The 26138-nt window shown below is 43.6% G+C and overlaps 1 protein-coding gene across 1 annotated transcript in view; it reads right to left on the minus strand.

Annotated features, from left to right (window-relative positions):
* The window catches only part of slit1a (slit homolog 1a (Drosophila)), a 68101-nt gene that overhangs the window by 23401 nt on the left and 18562 nt on the right, over window positions 1-26138 (minus strand). The window contains exons 5-9 of the mRNA XM_061285705.1: window positions 5768-5839; window positions 4972-5043; window positions 3908-3979; window positions 3039-3202; window positions 152-299 (exon numbers count right to left, since the gene is read on the minus strand). Of these exons, the coding sequence (XP_061141689.1) occupies window positions 152-299; window positions 3039-3202; window positions 3908-3979; window positions 4972-5043; window positions 5768-5839 (528 nt within the window). The remainder of the gene's footprint in view (window positions 1-151; window positions 300-3038; window positions 3203-3907; window positions 3980-4971; window positions 5044-5767; window positions 5840-26138) is intronic.

Here is a 26138-nt window from a genome sequence, read left to right on the forward strand (position 1 = left end):
GCGTTTCCTCTGGATTTGGATGAAATCTGAGATGTTATGTATGTGGGGAAATGTCAAAAAAAGAATTCCCGGAAAATACCCCAAAATTAAATTATCTAGCCTGGCATATTTGGAAGGTCCAAGCATATCTCATTAATTTGGTGGTGCTTACATTTCGGCCATGCTGTCCGGCAGGTTGGCTGGGATGTCAGTCAGACCCTTCCCTCTGCAGTCCACAATATTGTTGCTGCACGTACACATAGCGGGACAAGATCCGCCCCCTGTGTTGCAGGGTTGTGGACTGGATGAATCCTGGTAGCCTGGAAACAAAACAATTGGTTAATACATAAGGATGAAGATGTAGGAAGGGAAAGCCAACTATAGAGAATATATAGTGAAGCCATTCTTGTCACTGTGCACCCTGGGAGCTAAATAACAAATGAACACTGATGATCCCTTTCCAGGCAAGCTTTGACATTGAGAACAAGAAATGAACTTGACGTTATGCTAAACTTGTACATCCTTGAGAATCAATGAACAAGAAACTGGGTTATCTGTCAAAGGGAAGGCGTCGCGTGTCGTGAGCGAGAAAAAAGACATGAATAATACAATTGCGCTGATGACGGAAGGCCTCCGATAGTACGCGTTGATCTCTCCTCAAATGTTTCTTCGGAGTCGGTGCTCCCTGGCGGATGGAGTAGGTGCGTATTCAGCACCAGCCCAGCTCCCTAACGTGCTCTCTTTTATTTAACACTTCAACTTTTCAATTTGCATACAGAGCACATCAAGCCATCACGCTGTCTCCTGGTACCTGTTCAACTAAGCTGACAGTGAAGCCATGAAGAGCGGGCGCCTCCATCGCTGCCACGACTGCGTGTCAGTAGATGTGTGTAAATCTAACCCAGATAAAATTAATAAAACAGACTTTTAAATGGGCTCATTTACACAGCATTACTAATCTGGGTTTCAAACGATTAATATTTCAGCACCTCACCATCGCTCAGATAGTGGAAGTTATACACATGGCGCTAGCTCTCCACTGTAGATGGATAGCATTAAAAATATACTCAACTGGAGTTTTCAAGATGGTGTGAGGCATCCAATTATGAACTTGAAACCATTGGAGTGAGCCCGCTGTAGTTTACAGTGCTTCAATTGATGAAATCAAGAGTGTGGGCCATTTATAATGCCATGTTCCTAATATTTTTGCCAATGTCAGGCCGGAGAGTGAGGTAAACAGGACAAGAAAAACTGTGTTGTTGACACGGCTGCAAAAGCCAGCCTGATCTGAGGCCGTGTGATCTCCTTGACAGATCTGGGATCAGGTGTAGGACGGAGACGAGCTCCCATCTGATGGAACATGCCACGTTTGACAGGCCTGGGATCAGGGAGAGTGCATAGCGCAGCTGGAGCAGCGTGAACGATGACAGCTCCCTGACAGGTAGAATTGAAGCGAGGCTTTTTGATGTAATCGTGCGCTCATACAAGATCTGTTTTTCCCATTCCAGCTTTTTCACGGCCACCGTATTCCAATTCCGTCTCCCTTGTGTTATCTGCACACACGCGCTCTGCCATTTGCATGGTTGCTTGCATTTAAACTCACTCCTCTCATCATCCAAAATATAATATTTTAACTGGCTACGCGCCACGTCTTGTACGAAAATTCACTTTGAGTTCTCACATTTTGTATTTATATTTCTAAATTTATGTGTTGTATTACACTCCCCCTGCACTCTAAAATGGACAATCAATTTGATTATTGTTTCTTATGGAAAAGCCATTATCTTCTTGTCAAAGAGCCCACCATTGTCCCACATAATATTCAACTGTATTTTCACCGTTGGTACAACCGTGATGACTTTGCGACAGATTGAGAAAGTTGAAGTTGTGCAGTGCTCGTTTTACAGTTGTTTTTTTTTTATCACTTTTTTTTATAAAAAGAATGTGCAGGTGGAGCTGAAAACAGATTTTGTTTTGATTGATTGTTTGCTTTGATGGCAAGAACGTTTTTTTAAAACTGAAAATGAGACACAGATTTGACACTTCAAAAGACAACTGGAATGATGAGTGTGAAGTAGTAAAATTGTCACTCATTACACACTGAAAATTCACAACGCCGGAACGCTTTTCCAGCTGAAGAGGAATGACGACATTTCGGAATGGCGCAGCCAAACCAAAAACACGTTCTCCCCGATTATTCAGTCTTTTACTTTGCTTCTGCACCCTCCTTTCTCCTCAACTCAGCGCCACCCTGCCCCAAATCCCCCGCAGGTGGCCTGGCCTGGTCACAGCCCATACACACACAACACACACATATGAAAATACAAAAAATATGTGGTGTGTAAGTGTGTGCGTGAATGGCAGCAAGCAAGTCGCCTAATGAGTCCTTCACAGGGAGTTCAACTTGTGGTCAATCGTTCATGCACGTGTGTTTGTATAATTGCTTGACTTTAACGTATATGCTGCGTTCATGTACGCTCATCCTGTTTTTTTTTTCTGGAGGGTGGGAATCGTGAAACTCATGGGCAACTAATCATGTCAGGATTGGGAACTGCAGCTTCCCATGAACCTCAGCCTAAACTTTCTGCCGCCTTATCTTGGGTTCGGACAGTCCCACCTCGCTTTTCATATCTTCGAGAGTTCCACTCCCACGCTTTGAGTCACTTTCCCTGGGCGAGGAAGAGTTAATGGTCCGCGTTGTCACGCTCTATGGCCGCATAAAAATCACAACCCATGGAGAGTGACCGAGAGAGATGGAGGGGGGGGGGCACACACCCACAAACACACATTTAACAACCAACCATCACAGCTGGTGTTGTAGTGAGATGGCCTTGAGGGGGAGCAAAGGTTCTCATTCGGCTTTTTGCACTGTCCTGATATGATAAACTTTTTGTTGTGTTAGAAAAGGAGCAACTCCACAATGATCTTGCCGCAAGCAAAAATAAAGAATATTGAATGAATGAAATGACTGAAAATGATTGTGAAACTTAGATTTCAACAAAAAACTCATTTTAACAAAACAAAATGTTTGTGGTGTATGTCACACGTGGCGATCTTACCCGAACAGCTGAATTCGTGTTTCTGAACCTCGGCCACATTGAGACCTTTGAGCTCGGGCGGTGCCGTGCACTGAGTGAACAGACCAATGGTAGGCCGCTGTCGGAGCCACTGGGCAAGCCAGGCCAGATGACAGTCACAGTTGAGATTATTGGAGTGGAGACGGCTGTAAAACAAACAGGAATAGTTAGAAACTAAGCTATTTGAAGATCTTCTCCTTGCCAGTCAATTTGACAGCGAGTGAAGACGTAAATAGCACAAACGTGTCTGTTCTGCCCTCGAGCTCATTACAAGCAACCGTCGCAGCCAAACTCACTAAATAATACGCTACATGAATGATTGTAAATGCGGCATTCTGAATGAGGGAGAAGAGCCTTCCAAACCCGACACTCCAAACATGGCATTCCTGGAATACTGCGTTTTTTTGAAAATAGTTGTCGCTGGTGTTTGGAGCGTGTTTCCATGTGCACAGATGCTGACAATACACAAAAATAGTAAAAGCTATAAAATGTAACACCACTGGGAGCAAAGAAGCTTGGAAGGATACCGCAAGACATGGCTCGGAGTTTCATCTGCCAGGATTGTTTTCATTTGTACCTAATTCTGTATTTAGTAATCACATGATTGCGCAATACACAACAGGCTCCAGGGGCTATTTGCGTTGCGTCTATAAGGGCCAGTTGTTGTGTTTAGATGCGGGGGGATAATGGCTCCTGGCTTTGCTACAGACCCCGTTGCGGTTCTTTGCGGTTTTGCCGGGCCCCCCCAACACTGTCTGGAACAAAAGACCCTATATAATTCAGCACTCTCTCTTCTACGGAGGCAATTTACTGTGTTATTCCAAACAGCAAACACAGTAGGTGTCACTCACAAGGTTCGCAGTTTGGGCATGTGGTTAAAGCTGGAAACGGGGATGCTGCTGATGTTGTTGTTGTTCAGGGTTCTGTGAAGAACAAAAGAGCAGGGGCAAAAAATGGTCAACGCTCAACATATTCTTCACAAAGCGTTTTTTCGCTGTGGTTTCAGATCTATTCTGTCCCGTGGTGGCACCCCGCTGTGAATATAACACCTCATTCCACACAGATGGGGAAAGCCTCCTATGCACACCCACGGGCACGCATGCAAATACGCACGCGTCAGACTCCCAATCAACCATACGCGGAGTCCAATTCACGCGCGGACCCTGAGCATCAGCTGCAGCCAGTGAATCAGGTCATTTCAGTCAGCTTAATAACCCTTTACCGTATATCACCCCCCAACCCCCATTTTCTAACGCAACCTGTCCCCTCCCCCCCTCCATAAAAACCTATACAAACAACCCCCAAGCCCCACTTACACCATTATGACAACCTATCACTACATCTGCAATCCATCCACACCATGAAAGCAGCCTTTAATGGCTTTTTTGGTTTCCCCACCCCCCCTAAAAAAAGAGAGAAAAAAGAAGTCTTTTACGATAAAAATAACAAGGCTGTTGAAGCCCTCGTGGCCCAATCTGTACTGGAGTCTCTTTTGTTTCAGAGGGAGGGCTCAAACAAAAGGCTTTCAAATACTATGTATGTGTCTGATTAGTTCTTTTTCCGTAATAAATATGGCATCAAAACAGCAATCGGTCCAGGAGGGAATATTTGATGGTGGGATCCCTCTTGTCAAAATGACAAGCTGACCCCGGGATGTAAGCGAGTGCAGTCAGGAGGGGTCCGGGGGGTGTTTATGTGATAGAGGGGAATTTTGCTGTCAAATGTGAAGAACAATGAGTTAATGGCGGTTGGGCCCTCACGATCCAGGCCCCCTCAAGAGGCACACCCGGGGGAATGCTTTGAGGCCAGGGCCACTATAATTATGTGTGTACATTAGTTCTGGTTATTAGCGGTGGTGAAACAATGTCTTCATTTAACCAAGTGCTTTAATATTACACTGGAAAAAGATACTCACAGCACTTCCAAGCTTCGCAAGGCTCTGAAGGCGCCGTCCTCGATGCAGCCGATGTGGTTTTTATCTAGCTGACTGCGAGAGAAAGAGGGGAGCTGGTTAGGAAACGCACAAAAATCTTCCTTCCCCCCCTTGCACACTGCTCATTATCGTCTAAACAGTAAACAGCACACTGATGGACTACGGTAAATCAATAGTGTTCATCTAAGCTCAAGTATCCCAAAGAGTGGTCAGAGGAGGAGAGCGGCTTGGAGTGTGTTTATCATTACTATTGTCATGTGTGAATATGTTGCACGTACCTTCGAGGATAACTAAATCACTGCCTTCATGAGGCATCTTTGTGCATTCAAGGTAGCCATTAGTCTACTTAACCACTAATTGTACACTTGGCACTTAACACGTAGAGTAGAAACAACTAGCTACTGTTACCGCAGAGCAAAATGAAAAAAAAATAATGCCGCAGAAGGAGCTGCTGTTTTGGTTAGCAACTTTGTTAAAATGGGCTTTCACTTGTCATGTTTATGTACGAACAAGTACGTGTTTGAACTGAGATAATGACAGTGATTATCTCAGATGGGAAAAGGGAGGGGAGATGTTTATTTGGCCTAAGTGATGCACACATCAACTATTAGAAAAATTCAGATTGTCATAGAGTAAAGATAAAGAACCAAAAAAACAACAACAGAATATTACATGGAAATAATACAGCATATGTTTACAGACTTTGTAGGTTGTTATTGGAAAGGACACATTTTACATCTAAATTCATACATCAAGTTCAGGAGTGAAGCACACTCACAGGTTTTTGATGTCTGTAGCTCCTCGGAAAGCTTTTCTTGGGATGGACTGAATAAGGTTTTCGCTCAGATCCCTGAAGAGAAAAGAAGAAGGAATGAAAAAGACATTATACATAAATGTCTTACAAAAAAGTCATGTTTAGTCAGCATGATAATGCTTCTTTTTTTTTTTTCTTTTTTTGAAGGGCCAGACCCATTCAGTGTAAACCAAAAAGGTTTGCAGTGTTTCTTATGTTTCAGATATGATCATAAATATTATTATAAAGTATGTCAGTCTGGCATTGTTGGGAGTGAATCACTTTCACTTTTTGAATAGATTTTTTTTCCTGAGGCAGAATGTCAAAACCTCAAGTACGCATGGAGAATTATTTTACAGTGCCCCCATTATTGAGTGTCATCTCTGCCTTGGGTTAATCGCTGTGCTTTGCCCATTCACGAGTGTTAGGTTCCCCGCATTGAGTCTGCACACAAAGACCAAACAAATTGCATGACATTGCCCAGTGAAAGGTTGTCACTGAGTCTGATTCATTAAGGAAAGTGCTGCCTGAAAGAACATAATCGTTGGGCATTAGGATGCATGTGTGTTCAGAATGTAATGTCGGATAGCAATGAGGCATGCGTGTGGATAATAAGAGGAAAAGTAGCCATCGTTTTAATTAGCACAGTCCTTTTATCTGCAGCTGAAATGCTTTGCTAACCTCTTTCAAAAAGGCTCCGTCCCCTTTCCGGCACACACGGGACCGCAAAACTGTAAAAGGCCGCTCTTGACAAACATACTAATGCACACGCGTGAGGCTCCCACAGTGCGGACAGAAGTAAACAGACTTCTTACGGGCGTCCACGAAAGATGCTTAAGCGTGACCGCAAATTCCACAATCTATAAATCTGGATGACACATGAGACTCGAATGACTCCTGCCAGTTTAATGTGCATGTGTGCTGTGGCCTGCAATGGCAAAGTACAAAGTGATTTCATGCGACAAGGAGCTCCCAGGACGGTCCCAAAAATGATCAGTAGGTCGTCCTTGGGTATAGTATGATTTATAAAAAGAGAAAATAGATGTTATATTGTGTAATGCAAGTTTATGAGGTGAGCAGGCATTAAAAAATGTGTTTTGGCTTTTACACAACTTCATCCATCATCATCAATAGATCGGCATACGAGTCATTTCCACCAAGGGCAATTCTGTTTGCGGGGAGGTAACCATTGTTTATTGGACCTTTTCCGAAATATTCAAAAGGCTCTGTGTTTCCTTGGAAGGAGCATTAGCAACCAGAATCTGAATCATTGAACAAAATACTTCATTGTCTTTTTTTTTTTTTTTTTACACACAACTCATAATAGCTTCACAAGAGAAAAAAGCTTTTGGTCGACCTAACCTGGCACTCTATGTGGTGAGTAATAAAAATTTCTCAAGCAGCTGACAATAAGAAATGGTATTAAATCACCGTTCCAATGCCTGAGGATACGTTATTGTTGCAAGGGAAATGTGAAGAAGCAAAAAGACAAGGATGCTGTGACGAGAACTTTACGTGCTCATGTAGTAAAATTCAATCCACGCTGTAAAACATCCCTAATCCCATTAGCATGCTATAATACGATTGGCTGAAGACAACTACTCTCCCACTTTTAGTGCCGTTTGATTGGATTAGCAGTTGTGGAAAGTAGCTTTATAAATGAGAGTCCGTTTAGCGCGCCAAGAAAGCAATTGTCCTCGCTCTCGCTTCTGCTTATAAAGTCTTGCTCCTTTTGTCCTCCGTCTTCATTTGGAGAATAATCACAGCGGTCATGATTTGGAGTCAGCAGTCTTCCGCGCATTGACAGTTCCAACTAAATTTGGCTTCGAAGGACTTCTGCATTTACACATTCTTAAAATGGCAAGCAGAACATTTCTGTGGGGGTGCATGCTGTATTTTACATAGTCTGTGGTTGCCACATTCTGACTCGTTTTTGTTTTTTTCCAAGGCTTAGCTGACTCAGTTTGGAAGCGAGCGATTTGACGTTGTTGATTAGTTTAGAAGTTGATTTTCGGGGAAACATGAACTACCTAAAATAAGGCACAATTACAGTGCTCACCACAAAGATGGATATGGGGCACCATGGTCAGCGGGTTAATCTAAAGTTGCAATGCTTCGAAATGTATACAGTACTCCAGCACTCAAAACAGACATTTTACAGTTAACAGGCAATCTGGCATTGTTAGTGAAGACCAAAACATGTCCTTTCCACTTAGGGGCCCGTGCACAAGAATGCACCATATACTATATATTTATATTTATACAGTCCGTCTCTATGTATGTGTATGTATGTAAAAACATAGCTAGTTTCTCCATCATTCAGATCTTTTATCCTAGGAAATGTTTCTAATGTGTTTGTTTTGTAATACAACCTCAGGCTGTTTAGGTCTCAGAATGAGGTTAAACAGGAGCAAAGCGCAGACGCGGTCAGGTAAAAGAAACAGGAGCAGAGGTCGTAACCTGCAGACGTCACTCGACTTGTGCAAATCTATTCAGTCTATATGTCACAAAGCAAACTGTCAAATGCTCGTCACTATTCGCATGATGTGTAGACCATTTGGCTCCAGTTTAAGCCTTCAGGCCTTGAATGGAGCAATGGGATGATGTCAATTTGCAAACACAAGGGGATGCTTGAAAGTATTTTCGTTATATTACAGGTGTGTGAACTGAGTGTGGCTGTGCCAGAGCTGGTATAGATTTACGTTAATGCACAACATAGCCTGGGGTGGGCATTTAGTTCATTAGGTAGCCAGGCTCTCCGTAGGTGACGTTGCTCACAGTTCATTCCCATTGTAGCCCTAATGATTGGCTCGCACATACGTATGTTTGAAGGTGTGCCTTTGCTATATGGATTTCAGTCTCCGAGTCATTTTTGGGCTTTGTGAAGACTGCACGACAAACAATGCAATTGTTTGGCACTGATAAGCTTGTTTGCAAGAATCCCTGGTGTAATTAGCAACACTATCAGACATAGCTGTAGGCGCCTGGTCTAGAGATTAGCCTTATGTTGAAAAGTAATGTCTGGTTCCTGTCTGATTCACATCATTAACCTCTGATCTCTATCTCGGTAAGCTGCATAAATAGCGCTCGCAACAGTGATTCTCTTCAGCATGGTAAAACGTGCTTAGCGTTGTTGCGTAAGTGCAGGGACGTCAATGCCACCAATCACAAAACGATACATTTGTTTCCTGCATATGTCAAGTTGGTAAACGCTGGTTTTGTGTGTTTTAATATTTGTCGTTACAGGCTGAATTTATAAAATGTAGGTTATGTTTACTTTCAGCCACTCATCATCATCTTTCTCGAGTTACGGAGCTGCGTGTTGGCACTGTCTGGAAGAGACCCAGCCAACTGTCAGTTAACGTACTAAAGCAATTAACGTCAAAGTGAATAAGCCGGAGCCACAGTCGTGATGAAGTTTCCTAAGCAACGACAAACATGCATGCGTCTATCTTTTTATTTTATTTTTTAAATTTTTATAATCGTCAACATGGACAATCCGGCTCACTTTTAACAGTCAACAGTGTTGTCAAAAAGGTAGTTGCAATCATACGCCCACAAACAAACGGTTCATGCTGAAACCCTCGTGGGCTCGAGACACAAAGGTCGTGTGAACTTGACGATCGGAGCGCATCATTATTTGAGGTTGCGCAGGGCGAATGAGTTATTTCGGACAGCGAAGAAGACAAATGGGTAAGACTTCTCCGGAGAAAAGCCTCAGGGCATCTGGTACTGCGGTGTGGGAGTCTGTGGCCACGTATAGCAGAGTATATGCAAGGTTTAAAGGAAAACATCGTAAATGAAACAACTACATTGACATATGCATTCCATGCCAAAGCATACAATGGCATCTTTCAAATTCTTATGATTTCACAATCTTTGCCTTCACGCCTGGTTGCCAGTTGTGGTTGACACAGACGTTCAAATAATAGATGGATTGATCTTACACTCACCGAACTTCACTATTTGTATCTGCTTGCGTTTTCTGCCCACCCCCCCCCAAAAAAATAGCTGCTATAGAATCAGCCTAAACAGGGTCAAAAATATTCTTCTTAAAACAACAAATGTGAGGAAAGAACCAGTTTTTCAATAGAGCAAAAAATATTCCGCAGGTGTCTTTGTGAGCTTTTGCCGCAGCTGTCTGACTGCATGTTGAATACTTGGATTCCACAAAATAACTTGAAAGCGACGGATGGAAATCTTTCAACAAAAACGCTCGACTATTTCCAAAGCAGTGCAACCTTGGCTCAAAATCTTTCTGTTGCTGCTTTTTCTCAACTGCTCTCATTTCACCGGCCCATCGCTACAATCAATCTGTCGTTGGACTGTATTTTTGGAGGGTCTGACTTGGGTGTGACCTTTACGCAATCAAACATTTATCTGTGTCTTGTGAACAACGATTAAAATAACGGTTGAGAAAACAATCAAATTAAATGTTCAGTGAATGTCATGCTAAGCAAAACTGCTGACACTTTTAAAAGGGCTGCACACAGTGTGCCTATTCAACAATGTGCAAACGGTGTTTATTTTCGACATCTCTCGACTCGATTGCGCGATAAGTGACCTTGCCGCCACACTTTTAATTTCATTCAAGGAGTGAAAAGGACAAAAAGCAGGTATGGGAATGTGCCTGATTACGTTCTCATTAAGCCAGTTAATGGGGTGTGTGGGGGGCTTTTAAAAGGAGTGCTAGTGTGCTGCCACTAACTGCTAACTACTTTCTTCCTCCCTTCACAGTAAAAAAAAAAGAAATACAGTACAGACATGAAAAACCACATCGCAACCATGAGCGCCTCAACCTGCCATCAAACCAGTAAATGACCGTAGATAGAAACACTGGATAAATGCCGACCGGTTTTACATTCCAGACAAAACATAACACAAAAAGAGTGGTAATAGCTCACTATTTTTTTTAATGTGTGTTTCCCCTTCCTGCTGATTATTTAAAATGTTCATGCACTCATTAAATTACAAGATTTACTTTGCATGACCAAGGTAATGTTAGGTAGGAGCAAAAAATCACAATCTGCATACATCCACAAGGATTGATTCAGACCTTCCATGTCGTTTTGTGCTTAGGTTCAGCAAATAGGGACAGAAGGGAGTTTGATTGTATTGTTAGGTCTTGAAGTAATTTAGCTGGTCTTTGAGTAGCTAGAAGGCAGTGTAATGATGGCATAATCAGACGTGGCATGGAAGTGTGCACCCTCTCTATTACAGCTGCTTTGAAAAAGCAGCCAACCGCAGATAAATATGAATTAAGCAATTACATAGAAATAATAGAAGAGAATAAACTCAATAACATACATTAACTCTTCATTGCTCCCCACACCTTGAGGTTTGAGTGTACAGTATAAAGAACCTTTTGTTAAGAAAAGATGTGCAGACGTTTTGTTGGCTGCGATACAAAGACCTGCAGAGGAGAATAAAGCTGCAGTGTCAAGCACATGAGAAAAAAGAGGAGGTGTTAAGAGTGGGGGGGGAGTAACGTGAAGGGAGGTGAGGATTTAAGCCGCAAGGCTTTTTGGGTGTGTTCCAAAACACAGGTGAGTGTGTAAGCTTGTGTGTGTGTGTGGCCCAGAGAGAGTGAATAAGTGTTTCTGTGTGTGGTCAAGACAATCTCGCCACCTTCCTTTGTCATTCTTTTCTCTCCGCACGTTCTCGTTCGCGCCGTGTAAATTATAAACATGTCTCTTCTGTTGTGTCTTTGCTTTTTGTCAGTGTTTAGGTCTGACGTTAAAGCACGTCGACATGTAGCGATGTCAAGATCAGCGGGGGGTTGAATATAATGTTGACGCCGGCATTTGAGATGAAAGCTTCCAGTAGAATGGAATAGAACCAAAAAGTTAACTATAAACAGTTGATAGGGGATAGGAGAGTGAATGCAGGGCGAAGGAGAAACATGTCGAAATGTTTGAGGAATATTGTCAAACAAAATCCCAGAGGAGGAGAAAGTTGTTCCTTCCGTCTAAATATAGTCGTCTACAAAGAGTGGAAAGAAAAACAAATATGCCACTAATACCGAACACTGCACAAGTGAATAGCATCTGTTTGTCTGTAGATCTTCATACATTTCTCATTTTTTGAAAGCTCGCTTCGACTGGAGTCTCGCAGAAGTAGAACAAACAGCTGGGGAGAAAGTCAGCAAGGAAGCGGGGGGGGTCACTTCACTATCGTCTTGCTTTCCTCAACCTTCTCGCGTTCTGTGTTTATTCATGTGGGTTTCAGGAAATAAGTCATCATGCAGCATTATCTCATTTCCAAGGGACCCTATGGCTTGTCACAGCGCCATCATCATCTATATATCTAACTCTCCGCGAGGTATTCGACGGTTTGTGTTATTTTAATGTTGAAAACTTCAGCTAAGACAACAGAGTGTGTCTGTCACGCTTATGATGTCACACACATATCCACACGCAGAAGGGGATTTCATGGATGGACTCCACTCTAATCATCTTCGGCTCAGCGGCCAATGAGAAACACACAGTGGACCTAAACTGGAACACTCTGCAACCACCAAGAGAAAACACAATGTCAGTGGAACTTATCAAGTCCACATGAGGGCCCGACACACAGACACACGCAGGCACACACACACTGAATGCGGTTTAACTGCTGCCCACATCTCTGCTTTCACTGTAAATGATTCATGATGTCCTCGTGAATTTGTGCGCTCCGAAATACCACATGTGCGCGTATAGTTGGCGGGTATGCCTTCCTGCCACCCGTGAAGCAAACGAAAGAGTTAATACGGTGAAGAAAGATGGGAGAAAATCTATCCCGCCTCGCCGGCTCTCGATTCACCCTCATTTCCTCTGCCATTATGTCTGCTTGTGTTTCGGAGTGTGTCCAAAGCTTTCACTGGCAGTCAAGCTGAGCCATGGAGGGCGGCTGGGCGACATCGATCATGACGAGCGCCTACAGGCGCGGTCGGAAGAAGGAAGGGTTTGGGGGCTTTGCACCCGGACATGGCCGAGCCTCGTCCATCCATCAAGGTAGACAATAGAGGAAAGAGAAGGAGGAGAAAAAATGGGAGGAAAAAGGGGGCTCATGGAAACATACACCTCTCAGAAGGCCCATTATTAGTGCCATCAGCTATAACGATGATAGATGTTATTGATGCACTGTACTGTGATTTATCTTTTGGCTTACAGCACTTGCAGTAAATTTGAATAATGCAGGTGCTCCCTCTGTTATATCGCAGTTCATATTCTGCGTCCTAGGAAACATCACACATTTTAAATGATTGTTTTTTTACGAGGTTTTACAGTCCACAAATACCTTGGTACATTAAAGAGCGAAATGATTATGTTTTATCTCTAAGGACCGCTAAGAAATACACATTTAATACTAATGCAAAGCATTCAATGGGAGTTAAAGCAAAGCAGAAAGTCATTTAAACTAGTTAAAGATGCTTCTTTGAGAATGAACGTCTACCTATAAAGTGGAAAACGAATGGTGAGTATCAAATGGCAGCTTTTCCTGGAAGCGCTGGTCCGAGGTCAGACTTATTGTCTTGAAGCGCTGACAGATCCAGCACACCTAACCACAAGCTCGGTCCGGGATGGCAGATCAGAGGACTGTCACTTAAATACACACTGTCGGGGGCTATTTCAATCAACACTCGAAGACACTTAATGGCCCGCATACACTTGGTTGTGAGTGAAGAGTTGCAAAGAGCTATGCAAAGAGAGCGGGCCTGAGTGAAAAATGAGCACGAAGAGTTAATAGACCATTTGCGCTCCTAAGTTACTGTTGCTAAGTCTGACAAACTTACCAATATACTGGAGTGGCACAAGGAGCTGACACTACATGTGACATACGACATATCGATGTCCCTCATGTTAGCAGCATATCATTACCACAGTGGTATTTAATCCCTTTTCAAAAAAAGATCCAATAAAACCTTAATTAAAAGTATCAATGAATGTAAAGTATCACTGCCAGGATAGTGTCGGCTTAGCAAACATTTGGTCGGTGTCACGGCGGGAAATTTAGATCTTCTATGGGGGCTGACATGATAGAAGAATAAAACTCGTTTGTGGCGTTTATACTCTGCTCGCCATGATGGATGAGACAGGCGCATTGTGGTCCACGTCAAGTCTACGACTCAAGTCAACTCATAAATAACCTTATCGTCTAGCATACACACACCAGTGTATCCCTCAAAGCATATAGTATACACACGTCTGACTTATCTCCTCGCAGCAAGACGGCAATTCAGAAAAGCAGTGATTCAGGCCAACGTTGACAGTATCTCGGCGCCCTGTGTTTGGCGCTAATCACAAAATGCGGGTGACAAGTGGTTTGCGGAAGACAAGATAAGCTCTTCCTGATACTTCACCCCCAAAAAAGAATAGAATTACATTGAGGTAAGTGCCGAGAAACCGATCAAAGGTCTTCAAATTCATTTCAAGTAAGGGCCATGAATTCCAATTGTTAAATTCATACAAATCCATATTGATGAAAGCATGCAGGCTACTACTGCTAGTCCACTCCAAACAACCTGTTACGTAAGTAAGGAGGTTAGTGACTGGTCAGCTCAACATTGTGTGTGTGTTTCTTGTCTGTGGGTGTGTGTGCAAGGCTTCCTCTCTGTGACAAGTGTGTATATGTCAGAGGTCAATCAAGGCATTCATGAAGCTATGAATAAATAACTGCAGGGTCTCTGAGACCATGGGAACCTTGCATGAATATTACATGAGGCAGTCAGGGAGGCAGACAGCTCTGCTTCACTTCTTTTGGCAACAAAACAAAGTTTGGGCTGTTTAACTCCGGACCCCGACTTTTATGCTTAAAATTATCAAATGTGATGATAAAACCAGATGTGTACAAAAGCATGGGAGGGATTTTTTAATGTGATTTATTCTTACGTAAGGTATTCTATGAATTTGTAATGGCATATTGGTTGGGGCTCTGAAAGCAAAATTGTCTACCTGAACACGGGTGCAAGGAGGGCCAGAAAAGAAAACAAAGATTTTCATGCAAAAAGAGGAACTGGCCAAAAAAATGACACAGAAGAAGAACCTACAACTATCAAGAAAAGAAGGGTTAGGTTTAAGAAACAATATCGTCAGACCAGTTTAAGGAAGGCATTTATTGCTCGTTAACTCGCATTCACCAAAGCAGCAACAAGACTGGCTCACAAACTGTTGCACCTTGGAGCCTAAGCAGACGGTGTTAATAGAGACGCCGTTTGAATTTTATTTTTTTTTTTAAAGAACAGATTACCCCCAGATGGGACCAGCAGGGCTCCCACTACTTACATCACCATTACTCAGAACAGATTTGATGTGTTCGGAATATTATTTGTTTTCATTCTTCTGTGTCACCATTTATTAAGAAAGAAACAAAAAAAGTCAAAATAAGAACTAACTTCTGAAAGTATTTTATTCTACTAGCTACTAGTGCAAATAAGCAGATGGTTTAACTTTTTCAATTGCTCTACTTCTATATGGGTTGTCAGGCCAAACTGACTCGCTGCCAAAAGGCCACTTCTGGTTGCTAGGAGACAGAAGGTACCCAAGCCACGGTTTGACCTGGTATAATTATTTTTTGGGTTGCTCTTTATATTTATACACACTTCCACAAACAGTTTAAGGGTGAGTGCCAGAATGCTTGACGAAGATGTCTTGCGAGCGTCACAGTCTCGGTTAAGAGACAAGACGGCGTGGTGGGACTACTCAGCGGAGACGCTGGAAATCCCACACAGTGATGGAATTGCTCCAGGAAAAAGCAACGTTGCACAGTGAGTGAGTAAACCAGTCTTATATTTTAGCGATGGTAGACTTGAGTAACTCAGATTAGGCATTTAATTGTGATAGCTCAAGGTGAGGAAATGTCAATAATCTTTCTCAAATGGAGCTCAAATGTGCGTTTTGTCCATTGCGCTGTGTGTGTTCTATTTGTGAGAAAGACAGAAAGTGACAGTGAGAAGAGAGGACAATGAAGTTGGTCCCAGCTGTGCTGCAGTGGGCGGGAGTCGCCTTCAGCGTAACAATGGACATTAGTGATTATTCGGCATGTTTACTTGGTCCCCCACTCTGCCGTGGAATACCCTCTTTCTCCCACTCTGACAGCCCACGTATAATATGGGTAAGGCATGAGGGAAGAACTGCCATGCGAGAGACGAGAGAGCGAGACAAGCATTTCAAACCATCTTTTACAGGGGATTACGCCGGACCTCGCTTTGAACAATATTCAAAGGAATCATTGCTGTGGCTCCAAAGAAAATTGGTCACAGTGATCCCTGTGGTTTATTCATTACAAGCGTCCCTGAAAAGAAACTCTCTTTTCAAGGAGAGGACGGACACAAATTGAATCGGACCCCTCCGGTGCTACCCACCGCTTGTTCATATTCTGGACTTTTTCCTCATAGGAAATAGAAATCATCCATCCAAAGTTCAAACTGTAACCGTGCAATTTGTAAATAACAATTGTAAATTGTTGTACAAGTGTAGAAGTAAATCCATATTATTTTCAATAAAACTGAAAATAATTCATTCTCAGGCTTGGGTGATTTTCTAAAAGATCGTAAAGGTTTGACTATATTTTGGATTTACTGGACAAGTTTGTTCACAGCCAAAATGATCCATATGGTTTTCAGCTAACGGCCACCATTGTAATGTGTGGTCATGACCATCACACTAAAACCAACTTGAGCATGAGGTGATGATGTTTTTGAAGGTAAGGCAGGTATGAATCATGGACAGGCAACTGCCAGAAAACGATATTGCACTCTCATGAAATCAAATGAACTGCATAAAGGTGGGCCGTCTCGTAAATATTTTGGCCCATTTATAGGTTCCACATTATTGCTCCGAGGTGTGTTCATTTAGTGGCAGCCGGCCCGCATTATGCGATAGAGCATCAGATGTGACTCACTGGTCTTTTAGGGTTAATGAACCCTTGCAGAAGCGAAGCCGTAGGCGCAGATTATTACCACAGGCAGAACACCCACACACTTTCTCTCTCACACAGACACACACACACACTAGCAGGTTGATAATAAAGCAGGTCTTTGTCGAACCTCCCAAGAAATCAGCCCATCAAAGGTGTATTTCAACATAATAACTCAACTTGACAGGTCGGTCTGGATATAAACATGATCCTGAGCAAAGGAAAACAGGCATTTTTTCTCACAGATAGAGCGGAACATAATGTAGGACGAACAACATCAATCATTCACAAGCATTAACATGGAGAATGATAACTCCCCGAAGGTTGAGAGTTGTCTGTGTGGAGTAATGAATGTGTGCCAGTACAGTTAGCGTTCACAGTTAGCCAGATGAGGCCAATGATTTACCGCAACAATGACGGATGTGATGTAGAAATGGGAATAAAGTCGAGGGGTTGGGGGGGCTTGTTTTGTTTTTCCAACACCGACTTCCTGATATTAGGCCTTTGACATCATGTGGTCTGGATCACCGCTCGTAGATATTTGCGCGGAAGCCGAGTGGAAAGCATGCATGCATATTTGTGTTTATTTGGGAGTTGTGTATTGCAAACTCTAAGGGAGCAACTGCCAGAGCAAGGGGCATGAAATTAAAAATCATCACCCAGGGGACTGAAGGGGGGGTTGAGTGGAGGAAAAACAAAGCATCATAATTACAGCTGCAAGGAAGGATGAACGGGGATTCGCCTCCCCGCGCTTGAAAGTTGGAAGATGAACTGCAGGGAGGTTTTGATACAACTTTAAAGCAAGTTAAGGCATTAATGCAACCGAAGTGTCCCTATAAAGACTTCCTAATTACCAGCATTTTATTTTCACCATCTCCCCCTCCCACATGAGTTCAGGCAGAACTATTCTCGTGTTTTGACCTTATACGGCAATTAACAATTTCTTCCATCAATCATGGCAACCAAATGAAAGTGAAACCACAACTAAGTGTTGCTCTAGGATGAACATTTGTACGTAAAAGCCCTGAAAAAAATGATTTAGCCAAATAATAATGATGGAAAAAAAAACAAAGCCATTTCCAGAGGGCCCTATGCACCGCAAACTTGAGTACTAACAAAGATGCGGGAGGGTCAAAACAAAAATCGGAATGAAAATGCTGTGGCAGAATAAATGTTGCCAGATGAGATTCTGACATACGTATCAGCAACATATCATGAACCAAACACTTTAGAAAACAGCTTTGAAATTAGAAAACCACAAGTCAAGAACATTGACCGCTCAAAGAGAAAGTTTGTCTGACCCTCATACATCATCATGTGTGTTGACTTGCCTTGTAGCCACACATACGTTTGGTTTTGGTTTCTTTGATGGGCAATAGATCACACAAATGCTTTGGAATTAATCACAACTGAGGCTGAATGCGCACACACACATTTTTGTGTAGTCTGCATAGGTGTCCTCTCAAGGCCCCCGAGTGGATATGATGGATATGCCAGACGTGTGTGTGTGTGTGGGGGGGGGGGGTGCATTTGTATGCTTACCTGACAATGTTACATCCTGTAGCTTGAGCTGTGTTATTTATTTTGTTTGCTGTATTCTACCGCTGAGCTTTTTGCCTATGGGACAAGCTGTTTGCAGAGAAAATAATCCACGCCGGAGGCGCAGCCGAGCGGATGTTTCCATCCCTGGGCTCACTATCTCACCCTAGCTTTGACCTTTCACCCCAGCTCAGGGAGCCGAGCCGGGAGGGCCCCGAGCGTGACCGATCCATTAGGGGTCTCCTGACAAGGATGAGGATGACATCTGAACTCTCGGAGGCCGCACGGTAAGGAAGACGACAGACAGGGGGAGGAAGAGTAAAATGGATGGAGGCAAATGTGTGTCAGTGACGCAAGAAACTTTTTTCTTCATTCCTGTGTGGATTTTTGTAAAGCCCCGTGATGACACGGTGGGCTTTCATCCAAAAACCAGAGGCTTTAACTGTATATTTTTATTGGCCCTCTATGTAGGCATAACAAAGTCTCTAGACGAAGAAGCATCTATTTATCATTTATCAAATCTATGATTTGATTATTCATTTATCATTGGCCACTCTTCTCTGCTGTGCGGGAAGTCTACAAGTATTTTTTATTTATTTACAGGGAATTTAATTACATTTTAGAGTTAGATGTATTTAGACCACACACCCCACTTCAAGTCGCACTGGGCCGAGATTCTTCATTCCCAATTGAGTAGGTTTGGATGAGATAAAGGCAGAGAGGAGGATGGAACTTCAAGGATGAGCGAGTGAGAGTGACAGCTCCGTCTGGAATGCCTTTGTCTACATAGGCTAATATTTGCTCTCGGACTCTGTCCCCCCTCTTTATTTACTGTTGACAGAGTGGAAAGAAAAGCCAACTTGCCAATGGTTTACCAAGTAGCAAGCAAGACTTTTCCATCTGTGTGTGTATGAACACACAAGTTCCCAAGCAGCCACCAGTGAGCGCAAGCGGAGAGAAGGAATCCTATTGACTTCTCCAAAATTGCCGCTGCTCTCCGATTAATCCCGCTTACGGCCCCAAACACAAGCTAAACCCGCTACGAGTGTGTGAGAATGCTTCACGTTTGTCAGACAGACATGGAGGATGGAGGAGCTTCTTACATATGGTGCCAAGAGCTCCCCCTTCCCTCCCTTCCTGGCTCGCAAGCAGCCCGGGGGTCTGCCCGGGGGCCAGTCTCACAGCAGGTCAGTCACCGCGGCGGCACTTTGATGTCTTTGTGGCAAGACTTTGCGCCGCATGTCCACGCTCATTAACTTCGTCACTGACAGATCAATGCGGGCCAGACGAAAGCCTAAAACACCCGGTGGACTTGACGGGAGATTGTTTGCCACCATTTTGACAAGCGTGAGCGTCGCCCCTTCACACATGCAGCCTAAACCTGAGAGGATATTACCGCACTTAACCTCGCCATCCTGACTTCCTCTTCATGGCTTTATGCGCACAAAAAGCCACATCGCCTGCACGTTTAAGTACATCCTGTCACTCCGCTTTTGATGGCCTCTTTATCTCACAGAACTCAGGCCACTCAGGTCTAAACTAGAATTTTAAAAAATGAAGTTTTTCTCCAACCTGCTTCTCCTGAATTTCTAATTAATGCGCTATGCAAGATTTGCTTATACTTAAGAATTTTTACCAAGATGTCACTTCATGAACCGGATAAAAAACAATCATTATGAAACCAGTGAACTGCTAACAATTTACACACAAATCCAAGCGTGTGCGTACAATATGGCTGTCTGTAATTAAAACCGCTTCAGCATTCCAAAGCAGTATCCCCTAACGTCAACCCATTTTCCATCTTTTCGTCTAATCGCTATCCAGTCTGCTGTTTTCCTTCTTTTTGACCTTTCCTTCAGTTGCCTAGAAATGTGATGTTTAAAAAAAATAATGAATCTTCACACGGCCTCCTATTGACACCTATAAATCCCTCACTTTGTCTCACGAGCACCCACCCCACCCTCTCCGGTGCTTCCATTTTCACTCACGGCTCATCGGCGCCACTATTGCTTCGAGAAAAGGTCAAGTTTTGTCTGCAAGGTGGGCCTGCCGTCTTCTCCTGAGGAGAAGGTTGCCTTTCCCAAGGGAACTGTCGATGTGTTAGGACAGCCCGCAGAGCGAGAACAGGAACCGTGAGTCAGCGCCGCTCTCGCTGTTTGGTTACAAGCCTCGGGGCGTCTGTCGTGTCTGGACCTGCAGGGATATTAGGAATAAATTCTCTCCCTTCCCGCCGCTTCCTTCCATTGCAATCACCCCGCCAAATCCTGCTTTTATCACTGTATTTACCCTGCTGAGCTCACTAAAGCTCCCCGGCCTCGACACAAGGAAGGCATTTATAGCCATGCTTGTGGATGTGTGTGAGCTTCAGCCTTCACCTCACTGTTTCCGATTACCGTCAATGCGTCTGGAATGTAAAGCTAAGTCCTGTTGGTACCTCCTCAGCCCGAGTCTGCGTGGATGCTTTTCCATTGGTATTTTTTCTTGAAGCGAGTCGGTCAAGGATACAGTAAGGGTGAAAGTTTGAATCAGTATCAATGTGTATATGGAGCTATAGCCTTGGAACTTTACGCCATGTTCCTGGAAAGGAGAATGTCTCCAGTAGCATGAATGTAGCGTGTCCTGAAATGTGTGTGTGTTGAGTTCTAAACATTCACTTCCCATGAAAAACGGAGAAGATCCACGGAGAGCTGCTCTCATTTCACTCATTATTTATTTATCAAGGCCGCCCGTATGGGACACACACGCACACCCAGTGACAGAAATTCTCCAGTTTATGCCATCACGCAGCAGCAATCAACCTCATTCTCTCAACCTTTTTGCTTTCACCCCCCTCCCTCGGTGTCGCCTTGAAATCGATGGGTTGTTGTGTCACCCGACGCGACGTCTCCTGCAATATTCATCTGAAGAAAAAGCGCCCATCTCACACTCAATAAATTTTCATAAACTCTGCGAGTTGCCGATTAATGAAGGGCCGAGGGCTTGACGCACATACGAGAACGGATGTGGATGCGCCCACATGCGCGCAAACAATATCCGAGCTTTGGGCGAGCGCTTTGTTTTGTGCCGTTGGAATCTGACAGTGATTTATGGAGAAGGGCAGTCACACAACACTCTGTGACACACAGTCGCACAAAAGCAAGGTTACCGGACCAAACACGGGCACAAAGAAAGGTTAGCCCTCCACCAACAAAAGACAGTCACGGCAGTACACGGCACAATCGGGGGATCAACAGCACATCAATGCCAACTCAAATGGCAACTCAACTTGTGTCAGGAACAAACAATGCAAGTGATGGGAAAAGCCAAAAGATTTTATGATTGATATTCTGGAGCAAATGATTCTTAACATTTCAATGATCTAGTAGAAGTTCGATCACCGTCCCAAAACAGATTGTGGGTAACCATAGAGGTATTTCAGAAAAAGCGACTCCTCAAATGAGTCAATGATTCTTTGTGGCATGGGTTTGGGTGCTTCTGGAATCCGGCATCAGCTATAACTCTTTTGCTATAATTTATCATTTCATCTGACTCATGACAAGTGTTGGAGAACACATGGCAACAGTTGAAAGGCAATCTGGAGCACAATTCATACATGGCAACATTTAAGGACAAATAGAAATTCTGGGGGGGAACCACCAAGATTGCCGCAGCGTACAAATGAGGGGGCGGAAGATGTAAAGTTGTGTGCTAAAAAGTTGGATAAAAGACATACAAACACAGCGATGACTCACAAAAAAACACAACGAGATGAGTCACTTCATCGTCCTCATTAAAGGTTTCGCTCCAAGGGCTCACTGATGCAACTGTGAAGAAACTGAGCATTAAAGAATGGAGAGAAAAGACACCTGGCCATGACACCAACAGGAAGCGAAAATGGAAGAAAACATGGAATCGGACTCCTATTGCAACAACTTCTTCCCTTCCCTAAAGACATTCTAGATTTGTGAAGGATTTTCTCGAAATTTATACAAAAGCACATATGGCATAGATGAAACTTAATAATGAGTTAATTTGGTCAAATATGCTTCGAGATTGTTCCCTGCCCTCCCCTTGTACTTTTTCAATCTGTACTTCAGTCTTGGCAACAACACAATTTGGTTTGTGTGTGAATGTACGTTGTTTTGGTGGAGGTTCATGAAAGGCACTCCAGGACTCTTCAAGACCGAGACCGGCTTGACGGTAGTGGATGGGAATTCAGAAGGGTTGCTTGACAAAGAGACTATCCCCCAGTGGGTGTTTTACAGACTGAGAGGGGCTCAGTACGAATTGAGAAAAAAGAGAGGGAGAGAGCCAGAGACAAAAACAAGGGCAGGTGTGACTCCCACCAACAGTATCGAACATCCCAAAAAACAAGTCCCCTCATCATAGTGATTGCTTACTTCTTCCATTACATCTCAGCACAAAAGGCACACTGGGATAAAAATAAGAATCACAACGGAAATGTTCCCGTCATCTTGCTTAGTGAATCAGAAAGTAGCTGGACGCAAATAGAAAATAAGGCGCATCAACATTTCCCCCCAACTTTCCCCATGATGGAACAGTTCCTGCCACTCAAAAAAAACTTGTGCAGTTCCATCATTCATCATACCCCTCGAAACAGGAAGTTTTTTTTACCAGAAACCGTAAAAGTAAGATGTTCCTTATTTTCCTTGTGAACCAGTAAATACCCTGCAACTAACAAACACAAAAATATACCGCCCCACAATTTCACAGTTCTGCCTTGGTTGAGGTCTGTGCTCCATCAACCGCAATTCGAGTTTCCTCTTTAGATCCATATAATGTAGATTAATTATGTCTTTTGCCCCTCCCCCAAAGTGTTGAGTGACAGCTCCGCTGCCTCCTGACCCAGTTTGGCTGTGAGCAGGGGAGTGGGTGACTGAATAGGCTAATAAATGGCGAAGGAGGGGTTGGGCACACCCTACACTTTTGTACCCACTCTGTCACGCCTGACCCTTAACCAAACACACACACAAACCAGCTCACACGTACACACACACGCAGACACACTTTGATGGCTAACAATATCCGTAAATGTCGTCTCACACACACCTTCAAGTCACCTCTGGCAGCCCTGACCCTTTACCAAATACCCAGGCCTCCCCCTGTATCCAAGGTGACCAAATGAGGCCCCGGCTATCACCTAGCAACCGAGAACAATGAGCTCCAAGGAGACGGAATGGCTTGAGCGAAAGGGCAAGCAATTCTCTGGAGATAGAGGGAGGGATGGAGGGATGGGGATGGAGGGGATGAGGGGTGATGGGAATGGTGTCGGGACACGTCTAACCATGTCACAATGAGGGTGCTCGCTTGGGAAACCAAGCTGGGATTTACTAACCTAACTGATTGTCGCTGGTTAGTATTGTTGCGCTCAAAAAAGTTTACACTTCCAACTCCTATACGCTAGAAGAATATTAGAATTAAGAAGAAGATTTAATTGGTCTGTGAAACTACAGTAAACTTTGCGGAGTGAATGTGTTAACTCGGATGCAACACTATCTTTTTATATCCACAACCACAGGTAGGAAGGTGGATGAGGGTGAGATTGCCCAAGGGCAGCATAACAACACTGCCATTCCAGTCTCCATAGAAACCATGAAAGATTTACTATTAAAAGACGATGTGAGAAAAGTCAAGCTGTCGTCGTTTCTCTGAGATATTTATCGTAGATCCACATTTGATGAAGCCAGCTGCCATTTTTGCTCTGCCAGAATTCCTTGCAAAGGTTCTGCATCAGTCTGAGCTGTTCAACCAATTAACCTATGACAAGGACTTGAGAGAAAACGGGGCAACAGACTGATAAGAGGAGAAATAAAATGGGTAAAAAGTGTGTTGAGGAAGTGTAGGGCTGTGTGTTAGCTTGCTCATGTGAAAAGTCTTTGTTAGCCATGAATGAGCTCCTTCTCTTTCACAACAGCTTTATGAAGTGGTACTTGGGCATATCCCTTTACTTCCTCTGAATACGGCACACACCAACCGACCCGCCGACTGTACATTTTACACATCGGCATATCCGGAAAATGGTCCTTAAAATGGCCTGATTGTATGTGGTTTTATGATAGTGACATTATTTTTCTTTCCATCCCTTCCGATGGAATCATTTAATGTCAAATTCCAACATTTTAGAGGCTGTCTGATTTTGAACTGTGTTGACCTTAAACAGGGCAGGTTTATGGTAGAGATTTCAAAGAATTTTTTTTGGGTAACATCAGTCAAATTTTAAGACCCAGTCACTCAACATAAAAAGAACTCCATTTGGAATTCATAAAACAAAATGTCAGATAAAATAAATCTTCTAATCAACATGTTGCATCCTAATATAGGTAATTCAAGGTAATTCTTTCCCGTCAGTTTAATAAAGGTGTCAGGGGGAGGGAGTAGTGATGCCGTGTGGCTGAGCGTTACGGATTAAAAGACCCCCTCCCACACACATATATCCACAGCTTGCTTTTGGGAGGATTTAATGGGCCTGGGTATGGAGGGATTTAGGGAGTGGCATTGATTCTACTGGGCAAAGTCAAATCAAAGAGCACCCGCCTGTTCAAATATAGCCCGAGTCAGTCTGCCTTTGTCCCCGGGGACTACTTATTCTCATGGTGAATTTATGAGGTGTTGACTCTTTTGCAGAGCAAGCAGAGAGGAATAGAAGAAAATGTGTATTAGTCTGCGCCTGCCATTGATTTCTGACTTATGCCGTTGTCTTGCTTGAAACGTTTGACCTTCTGCGGCTGTAAATATCAGGAAATGTATTAGGTTGGACAGAGGAATGCTACAATGATTTGTTCCATTCTTTAACGCTATTGTGTGTCATGCTGAGGTCGTCTTGGCTTCATGGGAACTGTCCACATATCGGCGCGCTGGACTGAGCCCACTCTCAAGTCCTGTGCTGGGAATATCCACTCCATTAAGACCAGCACCAACAAGACCCCCACCACCCCCTACCCATCGGGTTTGATCTCCACATGAAAGCGCCTGCAATCTCATTACCGCAACCTGGGGCTCGTCAGAAACTTCAGTCCCCGGGCCATTTTTTTTAAGCCAGCGGATGGAGAAATCCAGCAAAGGGGGAAGACGAATGAAGGAAGGCTTTGCATCTGGGGGCAGCCAGGTGTTGAATATACTGATAAGACACAGAGAGGAAGTCATGGACGGGGAGGTGATAAGGAGGGTGTGACAAAGAAGATGACAGAGAGGAAGTGAGGGACAGTTAATAACGGGGGATGGACAAGCTTTCTGGTCTTATCGCTACATGTATTTCCGCTATCCTCCATCGTTTCTTCCAGGCCTCCTTCGGCAGAGTTAGTCTTTGAAGTGGTGATGGAGCTTTTGGCTAATACTCCTCTGCAGGTGGACTGGGTTGCATCCTCCTCTACCGATGAGAATCCTTTCGGAATCTCTGGAGGAAGCCAATCCCTCTTCTGTATGCCCCTCGCTTTGCTCCTTTCTGCCAACTCCATTCGCTAAATCCACATGGTATTTATTAGCTGCTTCTGTCACACGCTATCACCTTCACATCCATCCGACGATTCATTTTGCTCTGTCCTCCCTCCACTCAAGCATAACACGTTTATCTAACTGAAAATGCAGTTCTAACTGGAATCATGTGTTCAAATTGGAGTTTTCCGTATTTTTTTCATCCCCCTGACTCCCAGTGGTGCCTTCACAATCAATACTAAATGCATCGTGTCACGATTGTTTTCCTGCTGTACTATAAAAAGGAAAGGTCTATTTATCTATTTAACCACACACACATTCAGCTAAAGGATTGACAGACCTTTAGAAATTTGCAAGGCATGACTTGATTTGTAGCAGAGAAATATTTAAAAAATAATAATAATAAATCCTGCACGGCCTTTACTCTTATCCGCAGAGCAGTCTCTTTGTAAAGAAGTAACACTGACAGAAAAAAAAATATAATGTG

The sequence above is a fragment of the Syngnathus typhle genome, linkage group LG8, assembly GCF_033458585.1.
Source record: "Syngnathus typhle isolate RoL2023-S1 ecotype Sweden linkage group LG8, RoL_Styp_1.0, whole genome shotgun sequence".
NCBI classification, from domain to species: Eukaryota; Metazoa; Chordata; class Actinopteri; order Syngnathiformes; family Syngnathidae; genus Syngnathus; species Syngnathus typhle.